Source organism: Solanum tuberosum, unplaced genomic scaffold (assembly GCF_000226075.1).
Source record: "Solanum tuberosum cultivar DM 1-3 516 R44 unplaced genomic scaffold, SolTub_3.0 scf00040, whole genome shotgun sequence".
NCBI classification, from domain to species: Eukaryota; Viridiplantae; Streptophyta; class Magnoliopsida; order Solanales; family Solanaceae; genus Solanum; species Solanum tuberosum.
The window spans coordinates 2,293,430-2,308,224 of NW_006238964.1; the positions used below are offsets into that span (position 1 = coordinate 2,293,430).

The 14,795-nt window shown below is 33.5% G+C and overlaps 2 protein-coding genes across 2 annotated transcripts; both read left to right on the forward strand.

Moving 5' to 3' along the window:
- Positions 1–3,647: 3,647 nt before the first annotated feature.
- Positions 3,648–5,124, forward strand: LOC102596615 (aquaporin TIP2-1-like). Its single transcript, XM_006343033.2, has 3 exons — positions 3,648–3,917; positions 4,354–4,604; positions 4,696–5,124. Exons 1-3 carry the CDS (start codon positions 3,788–3,790, stop codon positions 5,062–5,064), a joined length of 750 nt encoding a protein of 249 aa, XP_006343095.1. The 5' UTR covers positions 3,648–3,787; the 3' UTR covers positions 5,065–5,124.
- A 1,732-nt stretch (positions 5,125–6,856) lies between these two features.
- Positions 6,857–14,402, forward strand: LOC102596953 (zinc phosphodiesterase ELAC protein 2-like). The gene is made up of 12 exons (XM_006343034.2): positions 6,857–7,387; positions 8,550–8,639; positions 9,419–9,463; positions 9,598–9,652; positions 9,781–9,824; positions 11,269–11,742; positions 11,816–12,084; positions 12,194–12,341; positions 12,456–12,506; positions 12,694–13,100; positions 13,188–13,824; positions 14,001–14,402. The coding sequence occupies exons 1-12, from the start codon at positions 6,878–6,880 to the stop codon at positions 14,316–14,318; spliced, it is 3,048 nt and encodes a 1,015-aa protein (XP_006343096.2). The 5' UTR covers positions 6,857–6,877; the 3' UTR covers positions 14,319–14,402.
- Positions 14,403–14,795: the final 393 nt, after the last annotated feature.

Here is a 14,795-nt window from a genome sequence, read left to right on the forward strand (position 1 = left end):
GTCATAATGAAAATGATCATAATTTAAAAGTACTAAATCATGCTAAAATTAGTTTAATAAGTATTAGTTACATGACTAAATATTAAAGGAAATTAAAATTAGATTATGTATTTTAATTGTCTAAACCAATGTAAAACTAAAGAACAAATATTCAATATTATTGTCATTCTTAGTGTTGAATTGATTTTCTTTTTGCATTAGTATTAATTTGATTTTGATTTAAGCTTCATTATAATTACCAACATCTGTAGACTATAATCTTTATTGGACCATTCAGAATTCTAAGTTTCAAATTTGAAATAATATATTAAAAGATAAAAACTATGAAAAAGTATAAGAAATATTTAAAAATTATATCAAAATAAATTTTTTTATGCATAAAATAAAATTTTAAAATTATATATATAATGTCTAGTTGGTTTATCAAATCAACCCAAATATAATCGGATTTTTTTTTTCAATACCAAACTAAGTCAAACCAAATCACTAGTCGATTTTTTTCCTGGTTTGACTCGATTTGCGATTTAGTTCGATTTTCGGTTAAGTTTTGTACATCCCTAGATAAAAGTAAACTAAAAGTAAACCGAGGGAGTACTATAAAGTACAAATATACCCAAATAGAAAGTTTTGGGTCAAAGATAAAGATCCAATAGAAACTCATGAGGATCTAGCAATTACTACTGGTTTGTTATAAGTCACTGTCGTTCAGTAAGGATTCAAATGATATCGGCAGACCAAAGAATCAATATGGGCGGTCAAATAGCCGCCTCAAAAATTAGACTTCACCTTCAAGAACCAATAATTCATATAATGTCGTTTTTGCTTATAGTAAATTGTCGATGAAGACATATAGACGCCTTCTCATTTATTGCTCACTATCTTCTCATTCAACATAACTAACCATTCAAAGTTTGAATGTCTTTCAAATTTCATTCATTCCTATTTGTGTCCACAAGTAGGGGCGGGGCGGAGGTAGCAGTTTGATAGAATTGAAATTTTGAATCCGCTTATTTTTGGAATATAATTTGCTACCTATTGAACACAATAATTTCATCCTCATGACTTGAAATTGAATTTCTTAGTAATTTCTTGTCATGTATATTTACATATATGTAATGTTAATGAAGCCTTTTTAATATTTCCAATTTGAAATACAAAAGTAAGGGAAATGGTGGAGAAAAGAGACAATAATGGATTAGCTAAGAATCACATTATTATCGATCATTAGAAGATGTTTATATATAATAAGACATTTCATTATCTGAATTCGTCCGATATTTCGAAAAGAATAAAACAACTTTAATAATATATATCCAATCTTTTAATCACAAAAAGAGAGAGATTAATAAAAATTAAAGTAGGCAATAATTGTTGGAGAGAGACATTAATTAACAATTAAAGAATATACACACCAAAAAGCTAATATTCCACAATGGAAAATACTTTAATTCAAAAGTATAGGCAACTACCAAAACACGACAAGAAGTTTCGACCAGATTCCTAATCTATCCATCCCTGCCAGTGCCAGCAACTAATTTCCATTAATATTATTAAACCCCTAATTATTCAATATAGCATTAGCTAAACTAACAACGACAATAATAATATACTCAGTGTACATAATTCCTCACAAATAGAATTTAGAGAAGATAGAGTGTACATAGATTTAACTTCTACTTTGTACTATTATATTGATAAATTTTCGATTCAAATAAATTATCTTTCAATTTGAAAATAGAAATAGAAATAACGAAATAAAATGCTATTAAAAACTATACATGATTAAGTCCACTTAAATTTATATCCACACATTTCATAAAAAAAAATCAAAGAAAAAATAGGTCCCCCCATATTCTCAAGTTTATAGTTGGTCGGTGTATTTGGTGGACCAAACTCTATTTGTCTCAGTACTCATGCCACCATAATCTCTACTCTTTTTTTTTTTGAAAAAATAATAATCATTATTTACCCCTTAGAGGACCCCTCCACCGTTCAATGTCCTAAAAGTCAGGTCACATGTTTTTTTTTTAATTATTTAATATTTTATATTTGAAAATTATTGATTCGATCAGTTTGAATTTGTATTAATAAAAATGAATAAATGAGTAATTTAAAGAGCATATTATAAGTTATGGTCATTAGATCTGGAATTCAAGACCTAGGGGAAAGACATTCCAACCAAAGATATTAATGATTATGAGATCAAGTGAAATTTACGTTGAGTTTCAAAACTATTACTTCCAAAATAGTAGTTCATTTAATTTGAACTTTCACCGTGTAGATCTAATAATAAGAAAGTAATTAAAGTGTTTTTTTAAACGAATTTTTAGTTATTTCATTTGAAATTCGAAATCTTTAATTTAAAGTGAAGAGACTTTAATAAAAATATAATACGTGTGATAACTGACTATAAATTTTTCGGTACGAAGCATAGATGCATATGCAAAAAGATTTCCTTTAAAATACTACATTAGTTTTGAATCTAAGTGTGTTAGGTAAGGAGGAAATTGAATGTTATTACAGTTTTCATGTTTGATTAGTTAAATATTTTTAAAGAAAAATAAGTTTTTTAGAAATGAGGAAAACGATTATCGTAGTGAAAGTAGCTAAGAAAAATAAGTTCTACCCCAATTGTGCATGTCATATCCACACCACCTTCATCTATTATAGTATTTATCTATATTATATACAAATATTACGTTGTTCATGAAAAAAACATTCTCCTTGTTACTAAACTCACCAACATTTTAAAAATACAGTAAATTCAATGCTGTTAAAATTGATGAATACACTAAATTTAAATTTTCTAATATGCCTCAAATCCAAAAATCATACCCATTGTTGATGTTTCACATCACATGGATGAGGACTAATTATGAGCTTTGAGACATTTCCAAAAAAGCATATGCCTGCCAGCTAGGATATTTAATATTATATCATTAAAAATAAACATGAATAGATATGCATTCCCTTGTACATTCTCATATTTAGGGATGGCAATGGGGCAGTGTAGGGTGGGGCGGTGCGGGTTGAGCTTAACCCGTAAAATTTTTAATTCACTTCGCATAATAACTCTTTTCATTTTCAACCCGCCTCATCTTGCCCCGCATAGATCCGCCTCGCATAATTTTTTTAATATTTTCTTTTTCTAGTTATGTTTGATACTAAAAATAAAATTCATAAAAACAAATTCATTTTCCATTAAGTTGTATTAATTTAATAGGATAGTGACTTAAAATTTTATTTTTAGAGGTCAATTGGGAAATATGCAAGAAATTATATTATTTTTTATTGAACCATTTTCATTTATTATCTTGAATATTTTTAGTAGCTTTAATGAAATTATCTTAATAAATAATGTTCTATCACTCTTATAACATGAAAAAAGTTAAAATTAAGTTTGAACCCACATAAAATCGCTTATACCCGCAACCCGCCCCGCCCACATTAATTTTTAAAAAACCCACTTCATCCCGCCCCGCATCCGGCCCGCGCCACACAACCTTAAACCCGCCCCGCCTCACATAGCCTTAAATCCGCCCTGCCCCGCATCCGCCCCGCCCCATTGCCATCCCTACTCATATTCCCCCTTAGCATGTTTTATGCTACAGTGAAAAATCTCATGAACTTCATTGGTTAAACTTTATATTAAAATATATTTGTACACTCCTACTACGTATACTTGCTATATATATGTGACAAAGAAATGCCTATTTGTGTCATCCAAAAGCAATTTTCTCTCTAAGTCTATTATTAGTAGTTAATTAAATTATTTTTTATAGTGAAAATGGCTGGCGGCGTAGCTATTGGAAGTTTTAGTGATTCATTCAGCGTTGTGTCTCTTAAGGCCTATCTTGCTGAATTCATCTCCACACTCATCTTTGTCTTCGCCGGAGTTGGTTCCGCCATTGCTTACAGTTAATAACTCCTCCTATCCTATCCGATCCGATTTTAATTGTTTCACTCATTAGAACAGTTTCAACTTTGGTTTTATTGCTTCTGACTCGAATTACGTCCATATATAGGCACATAACATGGTTAATGCTTATTCTGAATTCATATCAAATAGATCAATCTCATGATTTTAAGTTTATTAGTTCTAGATCATAATTAACTTCTTTTGTTTATTGTGTTTTTGATAGCTTATTTATAAGTGAGTTTTTGATACAAATACCGTGTTTAAAGTCAACTTTATTGAGTTCTACCAAACTCATAACTTTTTACTAGTATAGATCCGCTTCTGATCATGCATATTATTAATGCAACTATATGCACATGTAGATTTTATTTTTGTGCGTTTTCACTATTGATGTATGAGAGATTTTAAATTTAGTATTGTTTGGATATATACAGGCAAGTTGACAGCAAATGCTGCACTTGATCCGGCTGGGCTCGTAGCTATTGCAGTTTGCCATGGATTTGCTCTATTTGTGGCCGTTTCAGTTTCAGCTAACATCTCTGGTGGTCATGTTAACCCTGCTGTCACCTGCGGATTAACCTTCGGCGGCCATATTACCTTTATCACTGGCTCCTTCTACATGCTTGCTCAACTTACCGGCGCCGCTGTAGCTTGCTTCCTCCTCAAATTCGTCACCGGAGGATGTGTAAGTCCTTCAATTTTTACCTATTTATCGCGTAAACATGACCGATTTTATTTTTTTAGATTACTAATTTCACTTTTTACGACGATCTCAGGCTATTCCAACCCATGGAGTGGGAGCTGGTGTGGGGATAATTGAAGGACTTGTGATGGAAATAATTATCACATTTGGTTTAGTGTACACTGTATTCGCAACAGCCGCTGACCCGAAGAAGGGTTCATTGGGCACAATTGCACCAATTGCTATTGGTTTCATTGTTGGAGCTAATATTTTGGCTGCTGGTCCATTTTCCGGCGGATCAATGAACCCAGCTCGTTCATTTGGACCTGCAATGGCTACTGGTAACTTTGAGGGTTTCTGGATCTACTGGATTGGTCCATTAGTTGGTGGTAGTTTGGCTGGTCTTATTTACACCAATGTGTTCATGCAACAAGAGCATGCTCCTCTATCCAATGAGTTCTAAATTGAATTTGTTTGAGTTTGATTTGTGGGTCTAAAAAAAGCCCATTTGAATTTCGTTTTTTTTTTAAAAAGGGAAGAAAAAGCAATATTTTTTGTTGTTTCTTTCTTTGTTTTTTCCCAATTGTTGTTTTGTTTTTCTAGTTATTGGTTTGCAGCTGTGTATGCATTATCTTTTGGTGAGATGTTCTTGTCATGATGCTCTAATTTGATGAAATAGTTCACAATCATTCATTAGTGTCTGGCTTTTTATTATCTTTTTGTAATTTTAATATTGTCCGATCTGTGTGGATAGTTAAAACGTAGAAGTGTCTAATGGACAAATTTAATTAACATAAAACATACTAAATTTTAATGAATATCAAATAGTTTAAATTCGTGCGAGATAAAATAAACTAAATTAATAAATATATGGATCATTTTTAGATGGCTTTCCCAAAAAGGAGAAAAAGAAATCAACTTTTCGTAGCGATAAAAAGTGAAGAAAATGATTAAACTATAAGATAACTAACCTAAAGCAAGCATTTTTTTATTATTATAAAAATAGGAAAAGTTATTTTTATCATGCAAAGACAAAAGTGTAGATCAAATCAGTTTGTTACCAACCTTTCACGTATAGTAATGTTGACTTTTGGGAGAGTGATTGGTGGACTTGCCAGATACATATACTATCATTCTTACAATAATTCAAATTGTCGATGGCGGCTATATATAAGTGACAAATTGTACTACAGTTACTAAAGACAAATATATAGTCTGATTTTCTCATTGAGAATAGGAAACAAGACTTTTTTTTGGTTTCCTTTTTGGGCCGTGGTCCAATTAACATCAGCGTTTCTCTTCCTCCTCCTTGGGCCTGCAGGAGCTCAGGGGAGTCTTCATTAATAACTCCATTTAGTGGGCCGGACACTTCATTTTGAAGTTTTTGTATGGATAATCTTTATTGTATAAATTATAGGAATCACATATTATAAGTACTAAATAACATCCTATCCCTTCTAGTTTTCTATTTATCAAAAATCCCTTAAAAATGATGTTTGCGGGATACATAATGTTGTGCACGGGATACATTAGGTTTGATACATTCCACATAGCGGGATACATAGCGTTGTGCACATGATACATTAGGTTTGATACATTTCGCATAGCGGGATACATATCGTTGTGCACGGGATACATAGCGTTTGATACATTCCACATAGCGGAATACATAGCGTTGTGCACGGGATACATGTGGGATGCATAGGTAAATAAGGGATTTTTGAAATTTTTAAAGTAAATAAGGATAAATGGATATTAAGGTAAGTAGTTAAGTAAGTTGTCCATCTTTATTTTGAGGTGATGCTGAATTTTTTCCTTACATGATGGTGTTTTTGCTGCTTATATAATCAAAGTACCCTTATTGATTGGCCATTTTTTTCTTCTTCACTTGACATTCGATATCGTTTTTGAATTTAGACTAGTGATTATTCATATCCATAGTATGGATAGATGCAACATTGTCGAGTAGAAAGTTCACTTAAAGTTGGTATGAATAGTAAATTTAAATTCACAAATTTGAAAATAAGTTAAAGTTTAGGCAAGATTCACCTGTTTTCTAACCCAAATTTCATGTTTCAGCCCAACGCTTAATGTTGAGGCTGGTATTCATTTAAGGTATCAAAAAATAAGTGTATAAAACCTAAAGATATTTTTATTCAATTATTAATTTCTAGTAAATTACATTTGAAACAACGACTAAACTTCAAATCCCACCAATTTCATTTTTCAAAATGGGTGGTAGTGAACACCAACCCGACCCGACCCGGTAACATGCAATGGCAATTTGCAAGTGCAAATCTTTCAGACATGGGCGGGGTTTTATGTTTGGTGAACCTAAAACCCTGTGTATAGTACCAAATAAAATGCCCCAAATCTCAAGCCTTCGCCTCCTATTCTCCTCCGCCAATCACCACGCACTTCTCACTTCCCCTCTAATTCCAAAACCTCCGCTTTCTCTTTCTCATCTCTTCAAAATCAAACACCCATTTCTCCGTACTTACACTCACAAACCCCGCCGTCTTCTCTTCGCCGCATATTCAAGAAAACCCAAAAACATCGAACGACCCGGTTCGTTGAGCGGTTCAAGAAGGCGTAGTAGTAGCAGTTCGAAGACGGAGAATAAAGGGAAGTCGGCAATGGAAGAAAGTAGTAGTAGTGCGATTGCTGAGTCTGTTGGGTTTAATAAAAGAAGGGCTGAAGGTAAAGATAAGAATGATGGTCCCAGGAAAAATCTTCAACTCAAAGTTCGCAAACTCAACCCTGTTAATACTATTTCATACGTCCAGGTACTTAATTAATCCTGTTAACAAGTTTCCCTTTTTTATCTTGTTGTAAAAAAATCATTTTTATTGAAATGAATGGAAAAGGAAAGTAAGGCAAACAAATTGTAACCGAGGGAGTAGTACATGTTTGTTTCACTACTAGGTTTGATCCTGGTTTGTTATGTAGTTGAATGAAGATGATTTCCATGTTTGTTTTCGATGAAGTAATGATATATACTATTGCTGTCATTGAAGAAGATGGAGAAAAAATAAATACAAAATGGTAGAAATGAAAAAACTTTGTTAGTTGCATTGCATAAAAACACTATGCTAGTGTCAGGGAGCTAACTAAGTTCTAAAAGATTTATAGTTCCCATGTTTTTTTGGACACGAAGTTGGTACATGTAGTAATTGTGTAGGTCTAGCGAGTGGGTCGCAGGTGGGACATGGTGGATTGTTTAACTAAATTCAAAAAAAATATGTTTGTATGTTTTAAGGGAACAAATGGTATGGATAGAGTTATAAGGTATATTGGTGAGGAAAATGTTTAATTTGGAACTTTTTCTGAATCATTTCTAGTTTTAGTTGGGTTTAAAAGTTGATGACAGGTGTGTAGGTCCGGTAGGATAAGACAAGAGGATAGTGTTTTGACAACTATAAGTGTAGTTTGAAGCTAGTGATATGGAGTAGGAATGAGGACATTGATTAAAAAATGGCTTCTTTTTGATGGAAAGTATTTTTCTTCGAGAAAACGTTTTTTCACATTTTAACACCAAAATATGTTTTCTTCAAGTAAAACATTTTTAGCAGAGGGATTCCAATTCAATACTAAAACAATCAGTATAACACACTAACAGAATTCAGCGCGATGGTTATGTTAGTCCTAGAAAGTAACATAACATGAACTAGCAGCCCCAGTAAGGTCCTAGTCCTATTTATAACTTTTTTTTGGTATGTTTAAAGCAGATTTGACAATTTATTTTTGCATAAAGGGACTCTAAAGTTTCTATGATTTTGGTCAGATACTTGAATGTGCAAAGGTTTGTCTGGTTGGATTGAAATCTTATTTCTCAAGACATGCCTAAATTTATGATTATGTGAATCTAATAACTGATATTGTTCCTCTCTCACTTCCTTGCAAAGAAATTGAAAAGTCATTGACTTCTCTTCCTTTAAATTCTCACAGATCCTTGGGACTGGCATGGATACACAAGATACAACACCCTCAGTCCTTCTCTTCTTTGATAAACAGAGGTTTATTTTTAACGCTGGAGAAGTAAGTAAGTTATATTGTCGAATTCAAATCCAATGTGTATGGCACCTAGTTTCTCTACTGTTTCAGATGACACCGAAAGGATAACCTAATCTTATTTGGGTGTTGTATTGTTAGTCAAGATGTACATTTCATATTTTGGAACAGCCTCCCTACCCCACAAAGGTAGAGGTAAGGTCTGCGTATATCTTACCCTCCCCAAACCAACTTGTGGCCCTCGCCAGACCCAGCTTGTGGGATTACTGGGTACATTGTTATAATGACATTGAAATCTTAGGGCCCTTCTCTTATGGGAAGCAGAATACCAACTTGAACCTGAAAGAGGAGCTACCTATTAAGTTAATTTAATTTCTTGCAAGGGTTTCCTTGAATTTTTGTAATTCTATTATTCTCATGACTAAATTACTGTATAGATTAGATCCATAGGGACCAACTGGCTATTAGATTTTGTACAGGAACAGATGATAAGACCACATGCAGCAATTTTCAAGTTATGATGAATAGCAAGTCATACTTTTTGTTTGGTATTAAGAATGTTTTTGGTTATTGTATTTGACAAACTCCTAATGAGGAACTGTGCTTTTTAATGATGGGTTAATTGGTCATCTGCTTCCTGCATCACCATTATCCTAGTGGGTTTTCATTCCACAATGTTGTTCTGCAGATTGTTTCCCATTCATATGCATTTATTGCTCTCTTTTGGTTCTATTTCCTTTGTGAAGAAACAGAAAAAGTACACTTGGACTTATTTCTTTGTATCTAAATCCGTTCTTCTGCTTCAGGGATTGCAACGCTTCTGCACAGAGCATAAAATTAAGCTATCAAAGGTATGGAACTATGGATATGTATAATCCATTTGTTCGTAATCAGGTTTATACTTCCGAACTGTTCTTTCAAGTATGATGTTGATCTTATTGTGGAAGATGTATATACATTTTTTTTCTTCGTTCTTCTTTCCCAGATTGATCACATATTTCTGTCGCGAGTCTGTTCAGAAACTGCCGGTGGACTCCCAGGTCTGTTTCTATAGCTTTTCTTATTGAGTGACTAGATTAATCAATGTTGGAAAGATGCCAGTGCTGGCTTAACGATTGGCAGAGGTTGTTTAAGAACCACTGAATATGTGATATTCTTTTGCTTGCAGGTCTTTTATTGACTTTGGCTGGCATGGGAGAAGAAGGAATGTCTGTGAGTGTCAGATTAACCTGGTTTACTTGTAAAATATCAATCAGATAATTGGCTAATATAAATGATTATAAGGGCATCTCCAACCCTAATCTCTATTTTACTCTCCAAATATAGAGTTCTCTATTTTTTCAGGCAACCAACTCCAACCCAATTCTCTATTTTACTCTCTAAAAAAGAATCTTTTTCTCTCTCCTCAATATTATATTATTATTTCTATTTCATTATTATTTTCTTATTTCATGATACACATCCTTTATTTCCTTTTTTCCAAATAATCACTTTATATAATATTCATGTAATATAAAAATTTATTTTTTCAAATTCATTACTTAATATAAAATTATATTTTTCCTAAATTTATAAATAACATAAATTGCAAGTTAATAATATATAATATACAAATTAATGGACAATTCAAATAAAAGTGAAATTATTAGTGAAATATAATTACATAAATACTCTACTTTCAAGATTATTACATTGCTCTCATAAATGCTCTATTAATGCATTACGGAGTTCAAAATGAACATTTTTATCCTTAATCATTTTATGTCTAGCTAAAGATTGTTCAAATCGGAGATTTTCATTCAACAAGAACAACTACGAATAATTGAAAAAAGAAATCAACAAGCACAACCGCAATCACAACTACACTAATTATGTAGATCATACATTATTTTTTTCCGAATATTGTTAAATCTGAAAAATGACCTACCGGATTACTAAATTATCGTTGTGATAAAATTATTATGTTATGTATTGTTATCTTGTATTTAAATTATTATGTCATGTATTGTTTTTTAAATTAAAATTTTCATCTTATCATTTTAATTTTGTGTATTCTTTACAGTGAAAATTAATAATAAAATCAAATTATATTATCGACGAAAATTTAATGAAACATTATTAATTCAGGATGAAAGTAGTATATATTAAATAATATATATTTTTAAAATGAATTACTAATATTAGAGATATAATTAATGGTCTATATGAAAAATAATATGTTAACTACAAAATAATAGAAAATAATAATAAAATAATGAAAAAGTGAAATAGAGAGGTGAATAGTAGTTCTCCAAATTTGGAGTACTACTATTCACCTCTCTATAAATGGAGAATAAAGAGTAATTTAGAGGGTGGTTGGAGAGCCCTTTCTCTATTTTACTCTCCAAATATAGAGAATGGAGAGTAAAATAGAGTGGGGTTGGAGATGGTCTAATTTTTTAAATGCAAAAAGTGAAATAGAGAGGTGAATAGTAGTTCTCCAAATTTGGAGTACTACTATTCACCTCTCTATAAATGGAGAATAAAGAGTAATTTAGAGGGTGGTTGGAGAGCCCTTTCTCTATTTTACTCTCCAAATATAGAGAATGGAGAGTAAAATAGAGTGGGGTTGGAGATGGTCTAACAAAATGATACGATTTACAATTTTATTTTGAAGGTCAATGTATGGGGTCCTTCTGATCTCAAGTACTTGGTCAATGCAATGAAATCATTCATCCCAAATGCCGCCATGGTCCATGCACGCAGTTTTGGCCCACCTGTTGATTCTTCAGGGGCTACTGATGAACTCTTCGTTCCTATTAATGATGAGGTTGTCAAAATATCTGCTGTTCTGTTGCGACCACGCTACTCAAAAGTGTCTAAGACGACAAAGGAAGGATCCTCTGAACTTGATGATTCACTAGTTGGTGTCAATCATTTGGAAAAAAAAATTTCAGCAGAGAGGATGCAGTCCACAGCTGAATTTGCATTGAAGCCTGGGGATCTTGCGGTAGTCTATATTTGTGAGTTGCCTGAAATTAAGGGAAAGTTTGATCCAAAAAAGGCTGCTGCTCTTGGGTTGAGACCTGGCCCAAAATGCCGTGAATTGCAACTCGGGAATTCCGTACAGTCAGATCATCAAGACATCATGGTAAGAATAGGGATTATTATTTGCTGTTACTTTACTTCGTACTCATCTCATTGTTTCAGTGAGCATTGCGCAGGTTCACCCTGGTGATGTATTGGGGCCTTCTGTTCCTGGTCCTATTGTACTCGTTGTTGACTGCCCAACACCATCTCATATGCAAGAATTGTCTTCTATACATTCTCTCACTCCATATTACTCAGATCCATCCGAACAATCCAAGGAAATGTGCAAAAAAGTTGATTGTGTGATACACCTTAGTCCTGCTTCAGTAACGTGTACAACTGAATATCAGCAATGGATGTCAAGATTTGGTGAGGTGCAGCACGTCATGGCAGGACATCAGCTGTGAGTAACCTTATAATGCTCTCTTCTTTTCAGGCTGATATACATCTTTCTGCGGTTTATGTGTATTTCCTGCTTATATACCAGCATGATTTTCTTGTATAAATTGCAGGAAGAATGTTGAAATTCCAATTCTGAAGTCTAGTGCAAGAATCGCCACAAGGCTTAACTACTTGTGCCCTCAATTCTTTCCTTCGCCTGGTTTTTGGTCTCTTCCACAGTTGAAGAGCTTACCCTCAGTCTCTAGAGGTCCAAGTGAGGTACATTATATTGGAATTATGCTTGAATAGAAGATAAGTTTACTTTGGACAGTGAATCAATATTGGGTATGCTTGTTTAATTGAGAAGTTTATCTTTATATTTTGTTTCTGCAGTTCTCTCTTCCAGCTTCATGTCAAGTTATTACGGCAGAGAACCTCCTCAAGGTGAGAGTTTATATATTTGATCCGGTTGCTACTGGCGTAAAATTAGAATCTAGAAACTGTATGCCATGTTTGGTTAGGAATGTGTTTGAGCTTTTCTGTGGAATTGACTGCAATTTACCTCATGCGTTGTTTGACTTTGATGATGGGTTGGACATCACTCAAAATGAACAACTTTTTTGTGGAACAGTTCCATCTTCGCCCATATGCACAGCTTGGTTTAGACAGATCTGGTATTCCTGAAGTTACTTCTCGGCCAAAAATCATAGAAGACTTAATTACAGAAATTCCTGAAATTGTGGATGCTTCTGAGCATATTACCCAACTGTTACATCATGGTAACAACATTGCAAATGGAGGCAGCATGACATTGCAGGCCAACAATGTTGTGATAGAAGAGCCCTGGCTGCATGAAACTGCATTACCTAGTTGTTTGGAAGGTATAACAAGAGAGGATATGGAGATTGTTCTTCTTGGAACGGGCTCTTCCCAGCCTTCAAAATATCGAAACGTCACTTCTATTTTTATCAATCTTTTCTCAAAGGGAAGTATTCTGTTAGATTGTGGTGAAGGAACATTGGGACAGCTAAAAAGAAGGTAAATGTATAAGCTCATTAATATCAATTTTACATATGGTTTTTGTTTAACCGCAGTTTGGGGGATAATGTGCTTCTTGGTAAACAGATTTGGTATTGAAGGTGCTGATGAAGCTGTAAAAGGTTTAAGGTGCATTTGGATTTCTCATATTCATGCTGATCATCATACTGGTATTGCAAGAATACTTGCTCTCCGACGCGATTTACTCAATGAAACTCCTCATGAACCTTTAGTTGTTGTGGGACCACGGCAGCTTAAGATATTCCTTGATGCATACCAAAAACTTGAGGACCTAGATATGCAGTTCCTCGATTGTAGGCAGACTACAGAAGCTTCATTGAAGACTTTTGAATCAGGTGAAAACAAGGATGTGAATGGGAGTGTAGGTGTACAAAATGACCAAAAGGATGGTTCTAACTTATTTGCTAAAGGGAGTCATATGGAGAGTTATTGGAAGAGGCCAGGCAGTCCAGCTGATGCATCTGCGGCATTCCCATTGCTGGCAATGTTGAAGAGAGTTCTGAGAGAAGCAGGATTGGAAGCATTGATCAGCTTTCCTGTTATTCATTGTCCACAAGCATATGGTGTTGTCCTGAAGGCGGCAGATAGGACTAATAGCACTGGGAAGAAGATACCAGGGTGGAAAATTGTTTATTCTGGCGACACTAGGCCTTGTCCAGAACTAGTTGCAGCTTCCCATGGGGCCACAGTTCTTATTCATGAGGCAAGTTGTGAAATGTCTTTATGATTTCCCCCCCTTCTGATTACAAATATTCCTCCCAAGTTGTCAATAGAATCTTACATCATGCTATACTCTTGGCTTAACAATTCTCATAAAAATTTCAGTTGCCACATGTTCCCCATTTTAGCATATATAAAATTTTTGGGCGTTTAATGCAGGCGACCTTTGAAGATGGCATGGTGGAAGAAGCCATAGCAAGAAATCACAGCACAACACAGGAAGCTATTGAAGTAGGGGACGCTGCTGGAGCATATCGAATCATCCTCACTCATTTCAGTCAAAGATACCCAAAAATTCCAGTTTTTGATGAAACACACATGCACAAAACAAGCATTGCTTTTGATATGATGAGTGTTAACTTAGCAGACCTACCCATGCTTCCAAGAGTTCTTCCATATCTTAAACTACTATTTCGTGATGAAATGATTGTTGATGAATCTGATGATGTAAATGTTGCTACAGCAGCTGCTATTTGAGTTATTGAATCACACACATTGATTAGTTTCTTTTTATGCATTTATACGCAGGAGTTAAATCATAGTGAATCTGTTGATGCTAAAGTGTTCTTGTTCTCTTTTAAGTTTTCCGCACTCACACTTCAGTGCATGAAATCTGAGATATCAAATTGAGTAATGCTTGATACTTCTTTCGATCAACAATAATTGTCTACTATTGATTTGACACATATTTTAAGAAACAACAAATAATAGGGTAATACTTTCTGTCTTTGCTTTTAATTGTCATATTGGTTTTTCAAAGTTAAATTAGATTACATTAATTTAATATTTTAAATAAAAAAAATTAGATATTAAAAAACTATATGAAAAGTAATACAAATTTCAATATTTTTGCATATCAATATGATGTAAAAATACATCGTAGAATGTTAGTCAAAATTGTTATTGTTGGACTCTAATAAAAAAGAAAGGCCAAACACATAAACAGATCCCTAA

Excerpts from the sequence above, each read along its gene's own strand:
- LOC102596615 (XM_006343033.2), top strand. The coding sequence starts at position 3,788 with ATGGCTGGCGGCGTAGCTATTGGAAGTTTTAGTGATTCATTCAGCGTT. Across the intron at positions 3,918-4,353 it reads TGGTTCCGCCATTGCTTACA|GCAAGTTGACAGCAAATGCT; the intron begins GTTAATAACTCC and ends GGATATATACAG. Across the intron at positions 4,605-4,695 it reads AATTCGTCACCGGAGGATGT|GCTATTCCAACCCATGGAGT; the intron begins GTAAGTCCTTCA and ends CGACGATCTCAG.
- LOC102596953 (XM_006343034.2), top strand. The coding sequence starts at position 6,878 with ATGGCAATTTGCAAGTGCAAATCTTTCAGACATGGGCGGGGTTTTATG. Across the intron at positions 9,653-9,780 it reads AACTGCCGGTGGACTCCCAG|GTCTTTTATTGACTTTGGCT; the intron begins GTCTGTTTCTAT and ends TTTTGCTTGCAG. Across the intron at positions 9,825-11,268 it reads TGGGAGAAGAAGGAATGTCT|GTCAATGTATGGGGTCCTTC; the intron begins GTGAGTGTCAGA and ends TTTATTTTGAAG.